Source organism: Aplidium turbinatum, chromosome 16 (genome assembly GCF_918807975.1).
Source record: "Aplidium turbinatum chromosome 16, kaAplTurb1.1, whole genome shotgun sequence".
In the NCBI taxonomy this organism is placed as follows: Eukaryota; Metazoa; Chordata; class Ascidiacea; order Aplousobranchia; family Polyclinidae; genus Aplidium; species Aplidium turbinatum.
The window spans coordinates 1020816-1040340 of NC_137487.1; the positions used below are offsets into that span (position 1 = coordinate 1020816).

At 38.0% G+C, this 19525-nt stretch overlaps 1 protein-coding gene across 1 annotated transcript in view; it reads right to left on the minus strand.

The window, feature by feature from the left end:
- Nucleotides 1-19305, minus strand: part of LOC145785359 (FERRY endosomal RAB5 effector complex subunit 3-like) — a 116903-nt gene extending 97598 nt beyond the window's left edge. The window contains exons 1-3 of the mRNA XM_082597014.1: nucleotides 17816-19305; nucleotides 12398-12543; nucleotides 12041-12175 (exon numbers count right to left, since the gene is read on the minus strand). Coding sequence (XP_082453140.1) covers nucleotides 12041-12175; nucleotides 12398-12543; nucleotides 17816-18062 — 528 coding nt within the window. The 5' untranslated portion in view covers nucleotides 18063-19305. The remainder of the gene's footprint in view (nucleotides 1-12040; nucleotides 12176-12397; nucleotides 12544-17815) is intronic.
- Between the last annotated feature and the right edge of the window lie 220 nt (nucleotides 19306-19525).

The following is a 19525-nucleotide window of genomic DNA, read 5'->3' on the forward strand; positions in this document are numbered from 1 at the left end:
AAATATATAGTGAAATCGGGTGTTGCAAGGTTGAGTTTCGCTGATGAATGTTGAAGAAAGTTTTCTCAGATAAAACACGACGTTTCTCAGTGAAACTTAATGTTGTAGCTCATAGGCGCCTAACTATTTTTTTGGCCGTGGGGGCGAAAGCGTGTTTCATCAGCAGCAACGTAAATTCAGCAAAATGTCACGCAGATGGATGACGTAATTATGTCGTCACACCAGGATTGCTTTTATTGCCACACTCGGAGTTATCGCTACGTTCGACCTACCGTTAATTATTATAAACAAAACTCGACCACTTCGGTTAAGCAAACACATGCCATGCGTCTGCTTAGGCTAGCGGTTGATGGACAGCGACTCTTCAAGCTAAGCACAACATCAAGTTTAGCAACGAATTAGATTTATTACCATGAAACAAGAGACGAAAAGGTTTACTAAAAAGTAAAAGGTATACTGTAAATGGAATGACAATGTCTTGAAAATGGAATGCAAATACTAACTTGATTATACGCTTGAAAATGTACCTGTTGTAAGTAAAATCATTCACGTTTACATCAATTCAACAGCACGTCACCTTGAATAAATTTAAAAGTTGCTGACATCCGCAAACAGCCCTTGAAAAATAGTTACGGAGAGACGTTTGATTAAGTTTTCGACTTGACATAGCTCCCTTTTCACTACAATATCGCAACTTATGACTGACCTGCTTTCAACTTTATGACTGACCTGTTTTCGTGTTGGATGCGCATATTCCCGCCTTTGATCAGGTTTCCATGGCAACGGTCGTGTGTGCGCCATGCAGTTTGCGCGAGTCCGTTGTTGCGTTGATTATTCCGCATGTGTGCAATGCGGTTTGTACCAGCCCTTGTTGCGTTGGTTGGTGGTTACGTCGTGCCGAGACTTAAGTTCATTTTCACAGCGAGCGATTCACTGCCGCGACTTCAAGTTCATTTTCACAGCGAGCGGTTCACTGCCGCGACAATTCACTGTAGAGGTTTCGACTTTCGAAAGCAACATCGAGTCTGTTTGCAAGCGCATAAAGCTAAACGCACGCTCCGTCTACGTAGCAAATTATGTTGTTTTTGGGTGCATTCAACATCTGATGACATTGAATCGACACAAAATGGTAGATTTTTGCTATGTCGCAGGCAGCAAAATCAGTCATTTTTACATTGATTCAACGTCTGCAGACGTTAAATCAATGTAAAAATGACAGATTTGGTCTGGTGTGGAATTGTAGCATCCTACTCGTTCTAGTGATTATTTATCGCGAAGCTGTTGCGGTTTGCATTCAAAAAATGTTGTCCTGCTGCTGATCGCTAGTTCATCTATTGTTTTATGTATCAATACAGCATAAAAAGTTGGCGCCTATGTTGTAGCTAGTCAGGAAGTGCAAATTTTGGTTTGTATCAGCTACTTGAAAGGAAATATTTTCATCAGAAAAAATGACCAAAATAAATAAAAAATGACCGAATTTTTTCAAGTCGTTTCGGACAAATGACCGAAAAGTGTCAGCGAAAAAAAAAACCCAGACCGATACTACTAGAAATTCTTGGCAGTCGTTTCTTGGCTGATTATTGTTACGCAAATGGTGGATACAGAACTGTATGATTTCATCAGAAAAGCTGCTGTCATCTTTTTCCAATGTCACATACCCATCTTTATTCAATGAACTCCATTTTGATTTAAATCGCTTAAAAAGGAGAATGTCTGGTCCAGATGAAAGCCCAAGGCATGTCAAGAAGGTTTTTTGTAATATTAGTTCCAGAATATGGTTCAATTCTTGTGAAATTAGGACACAAGCACCAGACTTCTGACCAGTATTGCTGAATGGAACTAGCTTTAGCTGAATCTAGAATATTTGCTCAACTACAGACAAAGCTTTGGTAGCTGGTGTGACATAATTTTATCTACTGTTAAGACTATCAACATGGCAGCCAAGTAATGGTGGTCAGTGAAATGGAACAACATCTTGCTGATAAAGAGATTTAAAACCCAGTTTAAAAGAGGACATTGCCTACAACTATATCAACAGTTGGATAATTACAACTTCAGTGTGTCAAGTATGGTTTTACAGACTGCAGCTTCCCAATTCCCATATGTTCGCATAAGGAAAAAATCTGAATTTTCAAGGTAAATCTGGCACCTCTAGACAAAGTCCAATCTTTCTGAACTTTTTACAGGGTCCATTTTTGGTCATTTGGAGATGTTTTGGGTATTGTCACATCGCATTTTCTAAAATTCTGTTTTCGGGATCACCCTACTGCCTGCGCAAAATTCTGAATATCAGCTGGGAAGAGAAAAGAACAAATTTGAGCGTGCTAGAAGGGGCTGAAACAACAAGCATTGAGTCACGCATTAATCAAAATTAACTCAGATGGTGCGGGCATGTGGTGCGAATGCCAGATCAGCGTTGGCTAAGGGTAAGCGTTCGGTAGATGGACCAAAGAAGCAGTATAAAGACTCACTGAAGAGTAATCTTAAAATGTGTAACATCAATTATATAAACTGGGAGGAAACCGCAGAGGATAGGCTGCTCTGGAGATCTGCCACGCATGAAGGTGTTGCCACGTTTGAGAAGCGCAGATCTCAAAGGTTAAAAGAAAAAAGAATGCAAAGAAAAGAACAACAATCACACCCACAACCAACTCTCCCAAAGGATCTTAAATGTACCAAATGTAACCGAACTTTTAAAGCCAGGATTGGACTAATTAGCCATTTAAGAACTCACCATTAGCTTTTATTTTTATTTTTTTTATTGCGAAGGCCATCATCGTCGAAGACGAGGGATAGCCATCATTATTAATAATAAAACGCAGTTTGACAACATTCTTTTTTCTCGCTGAGACTTTAGTTGAGACGTTATTGCTAAGATTTATTTGATTATATACAGCTACCGCAAAATGACTTGAGACCTACCTTATTTTTAAAGAAAAACACAGGTTTATTTGTAATAACGCTTTTATTAAAAATAGTCACTAGGGGTAGGCAGTACAGGGTGGATTTTAGCCACTAACTTCGGATTTTGCATAGGACTCTTTTTTAAACAATAATATGATATGACAATGCAGAATCAGCAAAAAAATTTGAACTTTAGGCGTTTTTGGCGGTTAGCACCACAAAAAACTGAAAATTGCATTTTCGGATTGTGAATTTAACAAAAAATCACAATTTTCTGGAATAAATGGTTTTCAAATGTACAATACTGCATAAACTTGTCATTTTTTTATGCAAATGGGCTCTGTGAAGATGGAATAATAACTCAAGACTAATTTGGAATTTTATTAGTCAAAGAAAAGTCCAAAAAACACAAAAAAATGGTGAAAAAGCATCAATTTTTTATGATAAAGTGTTCAGGAAAGGACAGGCCTATTGCAAAGCCTTGGACACTAGAAAAGATACAGTAGAAGAATGGTGAGATATAAAATGGTGAAACTTTCGAGGTTAATGCATTTAATGGACTTCTTAAACCGAGGGGAGGACATTCCTGGGGGGAGGGGGTATGAAATAAGGATTTGAGTAACTGATTCCAGAGTCATGCCGCTGAGGGAAAATACCTAAACGAATTTTATTAAATACATTTAGTAGGCTACTATGATTATGTTAATCTTGTTACTAATACTATAATTGTTTTTTTCAGATGACAGAAAATAATACAATATTTGTGCTAGGGGATGTACTTCCCAAAAATTATGATGCAGCAATTGATATATTTAGTGTTGCCTAAAAACTGAAATCAGAGAAGATGACGCTTTGCATCAGGTTATATGTTACTGCTTTGATAAAAACATGGACAAAAGCATTCGGAAAAGATTACATCATTGACCGGAAATGCATCATGGAGAAAGTTCAAAAGGTCATAACCCACTACCACAATCATGTTTATGCCGAACACAACCGCACAAAACCAAAAAAGATAGGAATGGCTTTCGTGAAAAAGAGTATTCGGCATCTCCCACATATCCTGGAGAAAAATGTTATTGATGTTCAATTGTTCATAAAGAATCGCAAGACGTATACAGTACCAACCAATGGTCTTCTTGAAATAGGGAAGAATATGGATGATTTAACAAGCGACTAAAAGGCTTTTTATATCGACCAACTGGGGTATCAAGTCATGCGCATCAGTGAAGAAATTGAGTATGGCATAGAAAAGGAATCAGAAGTAGCTGAACAACCGGCAATCATTGAACAAGATAGGATTGAAGAACAATACATGCAAATTGAAGACGAAACCGACCTATTGAATACATTAAGTGATCAACTGAATATCAGTGCTAATCGGCCGGGGCACATGTGAAATACAATGACAACCAATCAGTTGATCACTTAATGTATTCGATAGGTTGGTTTCGTCTTCAATTTGCATGTATTGTTCCTCAATCCTATCTTGTTCAATGATTGCCTGTTGTTCAGCTAGTTCTGATTCCTTTTCTATGCCATACTCAATTTCTTCACTGATGCGCATGACTTGATACCCCAGTTGGTCGATATAAAAAGCCTTTTCGTCGCTTGTTAAATCGTCCATTTCCCTATTCAAGAAGACCATTGGTTGGTACTGTAGTGTATACGTCTTGCAATTCTTTATGAACAATTGAACATCAATAACATTTTTTCCAGGATTTGTGGAGATGCCGAATACTCTTTTTCACGAAAGCCATTCCTATCTTTTTTGGTTTTGTGCGGTTGTGTTCGGCATAAACATGATTGTGGTAGTGGGTTATGACCTTTTGAACTTTCTCCATGATGCATTTCCGGTCAATGATGTAATCTTTTCCGAATGCTTTTGTCCATGTTTTTATCAAAGCAGTAACATATAACCTGATGCAAAGCGTCATCTTCTCTGATTTCAGTTTTTAGGCAACACTAAATATAGCAATTGCTGCATCATAATTTTTGGGAAGTACATCCCCTAGCACAAATATTGTATTATTTTCTGTCATCTGAAAAAAACAATTATAGTATTAGTAACAAGATTAACATAATCATAGTAGCCTACTAAATGTATTTAATAAAATCCGTTTAGGTATTTTCCCTCAGCGGCATGACTCTGGAATCAGTTACTCAAATCCTTATTTCATACCCCCTCCCCCCAGGAATGTCCTCCCCTCGGTTTAAGAAGTCCATTAAATGCATTAACCTCGAAAGTTTCACCATTTTATATCTCACCATTCTTCTACTGTATCTTTTCTAGTGTCCAAGGCTTTGCAATAGGCCTGTCCTTTCCTGAACACTTTATCATAAAAAATTGATGCTTTTTCACCATTTTTTTGTGTTTTTTGGACTTTTCTTTGACTAATAAAATTCCAAATTAGTCTTGAGTTATTATTCCATCTTCACAGAGCCCATTTGCATAAAAAAATGACAAGTTTATGCAGTATTGTACATTTGAAAACCATTTATTCCAGAAAATTGTGATTTTTTGTTAAATTCACAATCCGAAAATGCAATTTTCAGTTTTTTGTGGTGCTAACCGCCAAAAACGCCTAAAGTTCAAATTTTTTTGCTGATTTTGCATTGTCATATCATATTATTGTTTAAAAAAGAGTCCTATGCAAAATCTGAATACCTTCATTTTTACTGCCTACCCCTATAGTCACTTTTGTTAATATTTTGTCATATTGCCCTTGTTTTTGATAACCATTTGCAAGCGTTTGGGCATAGAGTCGCTTAAATTTCTAAAATAATCCGGTGTCATTTCCAGACACCACACTTTTTTCAGCTCTTCTTTAAGAGTATCCAGGTTAGGAGTTTTTTTTTTCGGCCATTGTTCTCTTCATTTTGTGCCAGCAATTTTCGATGGGATTTAAATCCGGGCTGTTGCCAGGCCATTCAAGAACATTTATTTGTTGGTGTTCAAGGAAGTTGTTACTTTTTTAGATTTGTGGCAGGGTGCACTATCATGCATGAACACCTCGGAGCCATGAATGTGGAAGAAATTGAGCATATGCTCCTCCAAAACTTGCATATAGAGATCAGCGTTCATTTTTGTGTTTTTTGGAAGAAAGTGCAGGCCTCCCCTTCCCTTCTCTCCAGAAAAACTTCTCCACACCATGACTGACTGTGGGTGTTAACAGTCGGAACCGTATATCGAGGATCAAAACGATCAGATGACGTTGGACGCCGAACCGTAGTAGACCCCATCTTAAAGACCTGGAAGTTGTTCTCATCAGAGAACATTACTTTTCTCCATTGCTCAGTGGTCCAATGGGCATATTTCTTGGCAAATGCTAGCCGTTGTTTTTTCATCCGCTCATTGATAAGAGGCTTTTTGACAGCTTTACGGCTCGGAAGATCCAAGTCCTTTTGGAGGCGGTGCTGAACTTCCTCTGAATTCTCATCACTACTTTATTCTAATAAAATGCCCAAAGCAATTCTACAGTAACATTGTCTTGCTAATAGCCCATTGTGTACGTATTATACATCATAATTGATTTGAGTGAAACAATTGCCTTTTATGCAATACACAATGGTTTAATACTTATTGCAATTAAAAACGTGTGAAAATGATCAAGGTCTCAAGTCATTTTGCGGTAGCTGTATATATATAATATATTATAACCTCTATTATAAGTTAATTCTTTTGAATAAACAGATGCCGCTGTAGAATTTTAAAAATCTCCAACAAAGGCTGTCTCCAAATTGGGATATCTTCGAATCGGCATCTCCGAATAGTAGTTGACTGTTCGAACAATGCCATTGTGTTTGGTGTGTGTTGGAGTGACTTTTAAAACACATTTATTAGAAAGCAAGTATGAGGTTTTGTAGTGATGGAACAGCTTCCAGCTCCGCCATTTTATTCAACTCCGGCTCAGTGAGTGATTGATATTTATTTTAATGCAGGTAAAAAGCAAAGTTAAACAAAATAAAATATCACGTAAAACGTGTGGATACTGCAACGGGTGGCTGCGAAGTGACCTGCAAGGTCTTAAAAGAAGCGATCAAAGAAGCGAAGCAAAAGAATTGAAACATAAGTTTACAGTATACCGTAGTTGCTGAAATGAACACAATAAGGGTCAGCTAATGAGAGATCAACAAAGGCCTGAAGCCATCAACATTAGTAATACGCATTACACGACATCTGGACGAGCCCATCTGGGCGAACCCTTCTTGAGCGAGATCATCTGGGCGACGGTCATAGGCGTAGAGTAAGGGTGTGCACCGGTGCAGCACACCCCCTGCTCTTATCGGTATTGACATAAAAGGTAAAGGTGGTCCCATACTTGATTCAAGTGTTAGGTATGAGAAGATAAGGTTCTCATTGTACCAAGCCTTCAGCACTAAGGAGTTGGGTTTTTTTTTTCGGTCATTTATCGGTCATTGACCGATTTTTTAGCAAAATGTCCGAAAAAAATATCGTCAATTCGGTCAAAATGTCCGAAAAAATATAGGCTATAGTCAATTCGGTCAAAATGTCAGAAAAAATATATACGCACGCAAATGGATTTCAGTGATTGCAAAGAAGCTTCTTGCGCCACTCTACGATTTTTTGTCAATCGGAAATACAAGACGTAGACTTAGTATTTGAACGTTGATCCAATGTCTTATTGTATGTGATAACGTAAATACAGAAGTAACATTTCCCAAACGTGACTGACGTGGTGCTTTCAAGTGTGACGCAATGTTGCGTTGCCTTGGAAAGGTCAAACCACTTGGTAGAGATTGATCGGTCTGTTCTGTCAATCGGGATATTTTCTCAGCATGATGCATATTATATTATCAATTTTTGAGCTGGTGGTCAACCCTTTCGAAATGTTATTGACCAGACCTCGATAAACAACGAAGTATCCTTTGTACGTTGATCCAATTTCTCACTTCTTGTGATAAACGCAAACATGAAAGTAACACACTCAAATACTTCAACTTTCTAGAAATGCCACTGTGTTTTCAAATCTTTCCTTCGAGTCGTGGAAAAAATGGATCTGTCAGTCGGGAAATTATCCCAGCATTATTGCATAATGTTGTTAACTTTGGAGCTGGTGATAACCTCTGTGAAATGTTTGACTCCACATCAATAATGATTTTGTGTGATGGTTTTTGCAACGTCGTACTCCATTGGGTAGACGCGAAAAGCCCTACAAAAATATAATTGTTTGTAACTTTTTAATGAGCAGCTGTGGGAAATCATTTCAATTTAGCTGGAATTTTTTCGTTTTCGGTAAGTATTGAGTAGCCTCAGGGGCGTATCCTTAATGGAAGCAAGGGAAGCCTCAAACCCTGTCAAATTGAAAAAAGAGAAGATGATATTTTTCAGTAAAACGATTTCGTAATTTCTTAACCGATTTCATAATTTCTTAAGACGATTTCGGTCATTTCGGACAAATGACCGAAAAGTCTCAGCGAAAAAAAAAAACAGCTAAGGAGAGTAGGGTGGCCAGTTCCTTTCTCTCGGCCGCCTTTCCTGCAGCAATTATGCCCACCCAATTTATTACACCTTAGGTAAAGGTGAGCGGTGTTTTCAGCGGGTCTGCTACTATTCGGTGAATCTGATTCGGTGAGTCCGATTCGGTGAGTCTGATTCGGTGAGTTCCTAACTCCTAACCCTAAAACGGCAATGATAATTAGGCTACGGTACCCAATAATTTAAAAAAAAAATTCAAAAAATCACCGAATAGGGAATCGGACTCACCGAATTGGACTCACCGAAACGGGCCATTCTGGTTTTCAACAACCAGCTGAAACCGGGAGTTGAACCAGGATTGCATAATTGGAAAGCCAACGCCTTATCCGTTGCGCCATCCCACCGTATTGACAGTGTACCTTGACATACGGTGAGGAAATTTCAAAGTAGAGCGTAGACTAGAGTAAATAGTCACGTAACAATATTCACTGCAATATGTAAACCAGCTAAATTAGACGCATTATTTTCAACAAGGTTTTCCAGGTGTGAGATCAATTATGATTCAACAGAACGTATTGTTTTGGGTCATTCCATGCCAAGCGTCCTAGACTTATCAGTTGGACCCTCTTCGATTTTGCTCAAACTTGGTCAAAATGTTATTTGGCATGATTTAGCCATGCATTACAAATTTTAGCTCAGTGTCTATTGTAGTTTTGGAAATATGAGGCTTTAAAGTTTTAGGTACCCCCTAAACTTTTCCGCATTCGGTTTTTTGGACCATTTTCAATTAACCATATCTTTTTCTCCGAAGGTTGTACATATAAAGTTTATTTTTGGTAAAATGATTCACTTTTAGCTATATTACATGATTGCATTGTCAAAATGCAATTAATTTGCAGCATAATGGAGTAATCAAGCCTCAAAGTAGCTCTTTTCTTCATCAAAAACAAATTTTGTGCCATATTTGGAAGTCTGTAACTTTTTTATGAAAAGTAGGATGGTTATTATATTTATCATGTATGCTCTTTCCCTACCAGGCAACAACTTCACCAAGTTTGATAAGTAACATTATATTTATTAGAAAGTTACAATGCATCAAAATATGCACCACAAGCAAAAAAGCCAAAATAACGCCATCTTGTGGTATAAAAATATCCCCGTAGCAAGGTGTTTACAAAATAATCTTTTTAACCATTTGAAGAACATTACCTAAGGAACTTGTGTACAAAGTTTTGACTTTGTCACTTAACCATTTAAGCGGTTGAAGTGAAAGAGCAAAAAACAACTGTAGAGACAAAACTATTGGTCTGAGCCATTTGGAACTGTTTTTATTGAATTCAATGCCCCTGAAAACTCCCAAATAGCAATTTTCCCCACTCCTCTACCATCTATATAAGAAATATATTTAAAAATCGCTCCCGCGTAACCAGGATTTGCCAATCGTGTGGCCAAATTGCAATCCTCAATATCTCGAGAACCGAAGGCCATAGAATGCTAATTTTTTTTTAAAAGAGTTGTCTCAATGAGCTATATCTGAACACAATATATCATAAAATTCTGGAACCATGGGTGTACTAATATTTTTTTCCCTAAATTAAGCATGGAATGACTCCTAGCTGCAAATAAGCCAATTTTTTATTATGGGGAGTTAAAAATTGGCCCCCAACTTACCTCTTAATAGTTGAGTGACAAAGTCAAAACTTTGTACACAAGTTCCTTAGGTAATGTTCTTCAAATCGTTAAGGAGATTATTTTGTAAACACCTTGCTACGGGGGTATTTTTATATCACAAGATGGCGTTATTTTGGCTTTTTTGCTTGTGGTGCATATTTTGATGCATTGTAACTTTCTAATAAATATAATGTTACTTATCAAACTTGGTGAAGTCGTTGCCTGGTAGGGAAAGAGCATACATGATAAATATAATAACCATCCTACTTTTCATAAAAAAGTTACAGACTTCCAAATATGGCACAAAATTTGTTTTTGATGAAGAAAAGAGCTACTTTGAGGCTTGATTACTCCATTATGCTGCACATTAATTGCATATTGACAACGCAATCATGCAATGTAGCTAAAAGTGAATCATTTTACCAAAAATAAACTTTATATAACCTTCAGAGAAAATAATATGGTTAATTGAAAATGGTCCAAAAAACCGAACGCGGAAAAGTTTAGGGGGTACCTAAAACTTTAAAGCATCATATTTCCAAAACTACAATAGATATTGAGCTAAAATTTGTAATGTATGGCTAAATCATGCCAAATAACATTTTGACAAAGTTTGAGCAAAATCGAAGAGGGTGAAACTGGGATCTTTATGATTTTCAGGACGTTTGGCATGGAATGACTCTTTTGTTATCAGACGCATGAGAATCAAAATCCGCTCATTAACACATGATCATTCAACACTGGCATTTGATCAATGTAAAAAATGGGCTAATGTTTGCCACTATGCCAGCAATTGTTTGGCTCGGGAAAAAACCTTATTCAGTAGTGCAAAGGAAAAACTGTAACTTCTGACCTGAGTGGTTGAACTCAAACAAAACTAGACCAGCAAAATATGCTATTATGACTCCTCACGATGTTCTTGAAGCAAAGATAGTTCGCAATGTGTAAAAATTAAATTGAAAACCGATAAAAAATGTGTTTAATGGTCTTGGTCGCAGATATTGCCTGTATTAATGACTTCTCTTAACGCCATTTTCACCTAGCCAACCTGACATCATTGTTTTATGCGGCCGCTAAGGTTTGACATCGACTTCAACAATCATGGAATGTTACGAAATAAGAACGATTATAATATATCCTACACGTAAAAATTAAAAATTGATCGGTTAACAAGTGTATTAAGTTTAGAATTGACAAGAAATCATTAAATTTGAAAATTAGTTTGAATCACTGCAAATAAACGTACGAGTATTCAAAACTTTTACTTCGGCCGATGCCATTTCACAATCCGTAATCTACGTCGGCAAGGATTTTGCCACAGCAAAATGCGTTAATTTTGAAGGCTGTCAAGCTGGAGACAACAGCTGGTCCCGTGTATCAGTCAAACCTGTTTTTAAGGTGAAAATCACTTATGAAAATCTCTGACCTATACTCAAGCATATACGATATGTGATGTATATGCGTGTGATCTTCTGATATAACTGCGGTCCCCGGTAATTTCTAAAACTCTACGCCTATGGCGATGGTCGAGGTAGGTGACGGCCAAAGTGGGCGACAATAGCGAAAATTTAGCTGTTCGGAACGGTGGTGACCTATATATATAATTTATTTAGTTGCTTTGCGGCATCACGGTTTATCGTGAAGCTTAAGAGAAACCCCTCAGAAAAGAGACAAACGAAGACCTCCCAAGAGGAATGGCAAACAATTGGTTGATGACAGTTGTAAACATTCCCTAACCATTATCGAAACTTGTCAGTCGCAATACCGAACTGATGCTGGTGGTGCATTCTGTTGAAATATTTTTCAGTATAAGCGACAGGCAACAGAATCATCCGGCAACCACTGCGAAATGTCAGTTTCGCCCAAGAGGGTTTCGCCCAGATGTCGTGTACCAGTAATATTATGATAGTAAAAAAATTTTATAATGATATTTAAATCAGTTCTAAGGTGAAGTTTTTCTCATTTCTCGTGAGGTAGTCGAGTACATGATAAAGGTGTAATGCTAATGTCACATGCACTTTTTACCTTGGCAAGATCTGTGTGGAACTTCCTCTCAAGCTGCAATAGAATCTGCATGGCAGCAGAGTGGATAAGATAATGATAAGCACGTGGAAAGTCATTCAACTCACGAGAAACTGGTTTGTTATATGCCACCCATGTCTGCAATACAAGTTGATTGAAATCTATACATGTCTGAGCATACTTTCACCACAAAATAAATTGTTACAGTATTTATTTCTGGTCTTGCTGAAGTGAATATACACACCCCATGGCCCATGCAATATGCATGGCAAAGGAAATCAATTTGTAGCATGTTTGAAGTTTGAAAGGAATCTGCAAAGTATACCACAACACAGAAAAACTTGAATTAAATTGAATTACTTTCTTATATCTTTCAGCCACAGAATTTCCAATATCCTGGATCAAAGCAGGATTTCTGCAGACTGCATTCACACATTTTGATGAGCTTTTGTTGTTTAGTTGTGTCAACTCTTCATTCAGATATTTTTTTAACGATGAAATCATTCCTGCATATAAAATTTGGCACAATTTATGCTATACAGTCGAAATCGGTTAAGCATAGGATTGCAAAATTCCCAGGAATTTTCAGAGCCGAAACTTTCCATGGAAATTTTGGGTATTAACGGGAATTTTGGGGAATTTTCGGAAATTTTGGGAAACTTTCAAAACAATCTTAATTTGATGTTGAAACAGGAAAATAATGGCCTTATACTGTTTAGAATAAAAGTACTATGTATAACTAAAATACTTAAGAACATACAAACACATGGTTTAGTTTAATAACTCCAAAAACGAATCATCACCAATCTGTTTTTTTCCAAAAAAAAACAATAGTTAGTCAGTTACAAAGTCGTTGTTGTAGTTGCTGCCGGTTAGCATCTCCTCCGGCACGGCTTCTTCAGGTGATTTACTATGTACTAATGACTGTTCTGGCAGCGTCATCGACTTCAGAGTCAACTTCAACTTGAGTTGACTTGTCTTCACAGGGCTCAAACAATGCCAAGTTTGACTTGGCTGAAATTAGCTTTTCCGCCCTTTCATTTGCGAACCTATTGCGGACCTTGGTGTGAGTGTTCCCAAATATGATCAGTATTTCTTTTTAAATATTGAAAAAGTATGCATAAGCCTCATGCTTAATTAGCAGCAAATTAATGTTTATAAAAATTAAAGAAAATAAGAAATGCTTAAGATAGGTCTTTGATATTTTTTTCTAATTGATAAAATATTATATTTAACAAATGTTTTAAACATAATAAATGCCAAATGAAAATTTCCAATATTCCCAAGCCCTTCAAAATTCCTGGAAAGTTTCCAAAATTCCCGGAAACTTTCCACCCCTTTACAACCCTAGTTAAGCACATGGTACTGCTTAGTAGGTACTGCTTAAATGTATCAATTATTTTATTGCATCAAAATCTAAAATTTCAAACCAAATCGGATCTAAGGTCGTCGTCGTCGTTCGTATGAAGCAGAAAGTTTGTGGTCAGCCAAATGGAAAGACTTGGAGCCAACTTTTCGTCAGATCGTCAAGTATGCGGAGGCCTGTTATTCCATTGGGGTTAAGTAAAACTATCGAATTAACATATCCCACTTAAAGGAATATCAGATCATAAATATACCAACAATTGCTTCTCGTTTGCATATTTCATATATTTAATCATGTCTTTGCTTGCAAACATCTCGACAAAGACAATGAGTCACGTGACAAACATTTAACAGAAAGTGAAAAGAGAATGTTTTTTTTTAATTATGCATGCCATGTATAAATACAAGGTGAAGAAAATAAGGTCACTAGACAGATGCGTGGCATTAAAGGAACCACATAAATTCCTTTCAATTTTCGAAATTTACTCCAATAACTGTGGAATTAAAACAGTCAAAGTATTTAATGACGTCACAATTGCTTCTAAACAATATCTTTCAATGACATTTCAACATAAAAGTAGGTTCGGTGGTGAGTTGTTGTTAAAAATCGCATTTCCGCCTTTTTCCATGTTGCAACATTTCATTCTTTCATGATGAAGTTATCGCTATGTTAAACAATATTTGTTTGTTTGTTTGTTTATCTTTATCCTGCATTGCGGGAAAGCGGACTTGAGCGCTATGCATCGGTGTACGCCTTCCGACATACACCTGACCCACGCTGCAGCCGACAGCAATGTCTGTTTCCGGTTGTCTACTTTACTTATGACTTAAATTTGGTACTACCCATTACTCGAAATCGATCACTAGGTAGAGGCAATTATCGTAAAGTTTCTTGCCCAGAGAAACAACAGCAAGTGCGACGCCAAGATCGTATTTCCGCGTTTTCTACATCGGCATTAAATCGCTACTTCTGCGGACAATACGCCATTTCACGCCCAGCTTATTTCCGCGTTCCGCCTTTTAGCGTTGTCCTTCAGATATACTATTACCAACAGATGCTTTCAGGGATGAAGACTGCAGCGGTATTCCAATTAACTATCGGTGTAACGAAAAACTATTTGCCTTGAGACACTTTAAAGCAATCATCAAAGTGACCAAACTGTCGTTCAAAAACTTTTGTATGCGGATGATTGTGCTCTGAATTCCTGTTCCCAAAGTGAAATTATAAAACAAATTAATTACTAAGTTCTCGTCTGCTTGCAATAACTTTATACTAACAGTCAGCGCTAAAAACAGAGGCAATGTAGCAACCAGCCCCAAGAAAACCATATGACGAACAATTATCACTGTAAACGATCAGAAACTTCATGCATGCCAAAGCTCAGGAGTACTCTTTCTAACACAGCCACCATTGACTTGGAAATCAACAACAGAATCGCCAAAGCATCTATCGCCTTTGGTAGATTGAAGTCTAACATGTAGGATAGGTGGGAATTAAGCTGTCCTGTGTCCACAAAGCTCAATGCATATAAAGCTGTTGTTTTTACCACTTTTCTTTATGCAAAAGGTTTCTTAGAGAATTTGCATTTTTGAACCATAGACAAGCAAAAAAAAGTAACCTTAGCGGGTTTAACATAATGTATTACATACAAAACAAAATTATATCTATAACATAATGACTCAAAACGTTTTCGACACGTACGTGTGTCCTCATCAGGAATTAAATCTGCAATATATAGAAATTTTCATGTGACATTCAACCTGTGCATAAAAATTTAAAGTGCATCAATGTTTTCAAGTGAAGCCGCCTAACCCCTTTGCTCTTTCTTCGAGGGTTGCGTATAAATTTAGTTGTTTGCATGACGCAGTCCGGCTTATATTGGTATGTCAACCAGACATTTGTTGACAAGGACCGGGAAGCACTTAAACCCAAACCTAACAACCAAAAGTGCATTAAAGAGCACATTGCCTCTTGTGAAACATGCACTGACAGTTTAATTTAGCACCAGTAGAACGGATCACGTTATTTAACTAAATGCCTGGTGAACAGCCTCGCTCAATTTTCAGCATGAACACAAAAACCTCTTACTTAAAAGATCCCTACAAAGTCTCTAAATAAACAGAGGCCACCACTGGATTTTCATGAAAATATCAAATCAGTCGTGTCAGAAAAGGACTGTCTCCAAATCAGGATATCTTTGAATAGGTGGTAACTGAATAGTCCCAGACCGGTGTCATACACACATGCATAGGCGTCGATTTTTTCTTAGAAGAAAGGAATTCTGGGTGGGCGAGAGTTTTCAAACAGATTTCATTGAATGTGTATGTTCGCAAATTCGCAATGGTTAGTCTTTCTCGGATGCAACCTAGTTTGTACCTTGAACAGTTTGTACCCTCAGTTCGTACCCTGAAAAGATCAAGAGAAAAAAATTAAAAAAAGCGGAAGTCGCTGATCGCAGTTTCCGCAAACATTTTTCCGCAGTTTCTGCTAACCCTAGACTAATATATGTTCTAACCATAGACTAATCTATGCTCTAACCATAGACTAATCTATGCTCTAACCCTAACCTTCGCTGACCGCAGTTTCCGCAAACATTTTTCCGCAGTTTCCACTAAACTTTACCCTAACCATGGAGTAGTCTATGCTCTAACCCTAACTGATCGCAGTTTCCGCAAACATTTTTCCGCAGTTTCCGCTTACCCTAACTCTAACAATTGAGTAATCTATGCTCTCTAACCATAACCCTCGCTGATCGCAGTTTCCGCAAACATTTTTTCACAGTTTCCGCTAACCTTTACCCTAACCATAGAGTAATCTATGCTCTAACCCTCGCTGATCGCAGTTTCCACAAACATTTTTCCGCAGTTTTGCAGTTTCCGCTAACCGCAGTTTCCGCTAAGCTTTACCCTAACCATAGAGTAATCTATGGTCTAACCCTAACTCTCGCTGATTGCAGTTTCCGCAAATATTTTTCCGCATTTTCCGCTAACCCTAACCATGCCCTAACCCTCGAGTTTGTTTGCGGAAACTCCGATCAGCGAGTTCGGCTTTGTGCTATTAAACTGCGATCAGCGACTTCGGCTTTTTTTAATTTTTTTCACTTGATCTTTTCAGGGTACGAACTGAGGGTACGAACTAAACAAACTTCTTTTATGTTTTCCTTTGCGACCTAAAAAGCGTGTGACCCGTGACCTGTTATCTTTAAAGTGGCGCCTTCGGATTTGCGCAAATGTTCGGACAGGTGACTACAGTGACAAGTACCATCAGGGTTAAGATGCACCCACTAGAATTCGGAAAAAAAGCTTCCTTTGCAACACACGACTTTCCCGAGCCGGAAGCTGATCCGGCAGCATGCTAACGTCAAATGGAGCAGGTAGAGATCTATGGCTTATGCTGTCTTCTACAAATACCGGTGCATTGCCTGAGACATTGACTTCACCACTGTCCATCCTTGAAGCACTGCTTTCTTCATCAATGTCATCTGTACGTTCATTCGTGCTGGATGTGGCTTCTTCAGCCTTATCATCTCGACGCCTTTTGGAAGCTGGTTTTAAGAATGCGCGAATACAGTAGAACTCGGTTGATCCGGATTCGATTTGACCGCGATTCCATCCGGATAAGGCGAAGATCTGGATTAACCGATGACGGTTCTATCAAACCTGACTCATTTGTACTTCCAGTTTCATCCAGATTAGGCGAAGATCCGGATTAACCGAATCCGGATTAACCGAGTTCTACTGTAGATGTTTAACTTAGCTTCATGTATAACTTTTCAATACGCGGTGCCCCAATTTATACCCAGCAACAAGTTTGTGAGGAAAGATTTGTAAAAAGCGATTGTTTCAGCATGCTACGTCCTACGTGTATAGTTTGTATCGGTTATTTTATTGTCATGTTCATTGTGACGTCATGTTCATATTCCCTTACGCTGACCCGGAACTGAAGTTTGATTGTGACGTAACGAAAGTGAGACCATTCGGAGAAAAGATCAAACATGGCTTTCTCTCACAAGGAATTGCCAGCGTGTGGCAGTTGCCGTAGCAACAACAATGCAGCGAGTACCGCATTTTTTAACGCAGCGTTGTTGCGGATTTGCTTTGTTCTGTTGGATACCTAGCGAGAGAAATAGCGTAAAACAGTTGGTTGGATAATTCAGCGTTTAACAAAAACAGAAATAATTGTAACGAACACTTCATATGTGTCATGAAAACAGGGTGGGCGAAACATATTTTGCCCACCCTCGTTTCACGGCAGGGTGGGCGCCGCCCACCCGACCCACCCTATTTCGACGCCTATGCACACATGTACAAACCACATCATAAATATGCAATGCAAAAAAATTGCATAGAAGTGGTTACTTCCACAGCTGTTTTTAATGCACACTAAAAATAGTGGTATTGCAAATTACGTACCTGCATCTACGAAGCAAGGAATTTGATGAAATCTTGTAAGTCGAGCACAAAACTCATCAACGCAATTTACATTGAAATTTTTAATATTTATAGGAACTTTTAAGGTAGGCGTAAAATGGTCATTGTCTAGTTTGTATGAAAACTTAAACACGCGATCTTCCATTTTAATGAATAATCTACAAAAGCCTATAATAAATAAAGTATATACAAATACAGGTACAAATACAAATACAGGCAACAGGGTCATCAATTATTTACGTTACAACTTCAAACAACTGTATTTAACAAATGGTAGACAAGTTTTGAGTAATAAACATATAATAGGATATTATTGTCAAATAAATAAATATTTAGGAAAAACAAATTTTACTCAATGTGTCCGCAATTTGCGTCGATAACAAGTTGGAAACGCTTTGAAAAAGACCTGCAAGAGTCATGAATAACTCTTTGAGATATTTTGATCCATTCTTTTTTCACATCAGCCTTCAGCGCTTCCAAACTTTGGTGGTGTTTAGTCGAATCCTTGTTCTCCAGGTAACACCAGATGCCAAAGTCTAAGGGGTTCAGGTCTGGCGATGAAGGAGGCCATTCTTCCTAGGAAATGAAGAATGGCACATTGGCTGAAAGCCAGTTTTACATTCTCTTAGCTCCATGTGAAGGGGCAGAATCTTGTTGGAATGACCAATTACGATTTATTTTTGAAGTGTTTCTTTGCCCAAGGCAACAATGAAGGGTCTACGTCTTTTAGGCGCAGACAGTTAGGCGCCCGTCAAATAGGTGCGCACTGCGCACACTGTGGCATCTGGATATTTAGGTGCGGAGCACTGTGGTGCCCATTCATTTAGGTGCTATTCCTAGTAAAGTCTGCAGATTGTATCAGCTAGGCAGGTAGGGCAATGCTTTTCACACAAAATGTTATATTGAGCAGAAAAATGTGTTGTTTTGTTAATACACGTGTGGAGATGAGGTGCAAGACAACGCTCTACTGCTCTTGATATTAGCACATCTCCACAGGACATTTGCTATGCATTCTTGCAGCCAGATGGATGGATGGTCATTTTATTTTTGTTTGGATGCGAAACGCCGAAACGTACAGTGTGCATCCAATGAGAGAGGGCGAAAGACCGTAGCTAGGGATGGGCAAAATAGAATAATTAGCTATTCTAGAATACTGAAACCGAATATAGAATACAGATATGTATTCTAGAACAATTGACAGTTTTTACCATCGACACATTTTAATGATTTTTATGACTTTACAAAAACAATGAACATCACAAAAATTGCTTATCGCAGTGTAACTTTCACCAGTCAAACGAGATCTCAACTTGGTGGCAGTTAAACCTGCACTTGAAAAACATCTCTCTGAAGAAGCAGATGTAGCAGGTACACAAAAATATTTTGAAACTAACTGACAAAAACAAGAAAATTGGTTTTTGTTTTGCTTTCCATCAAACAAGGGCGTTTTAAAGAGATGTAGTGAATGCTTTCAACAACGTGAGATATGTATCTATTTCTGAAGCAGGGGAAGCCAAATTTGCTGATTCATCTTCACTACTGCAAGCAGCATCTTCAATCCCACAGCTCAACAAGTCGTCCATGTCACTGTACTGGCATGTACGGTATTACAGGCCCGTAGCCAGCCGGGGGGCCTCGCCTCCCACCTAAAAATTGTTGCCCCCCTGGCAAAATCCCAACATTCTCGAGCAA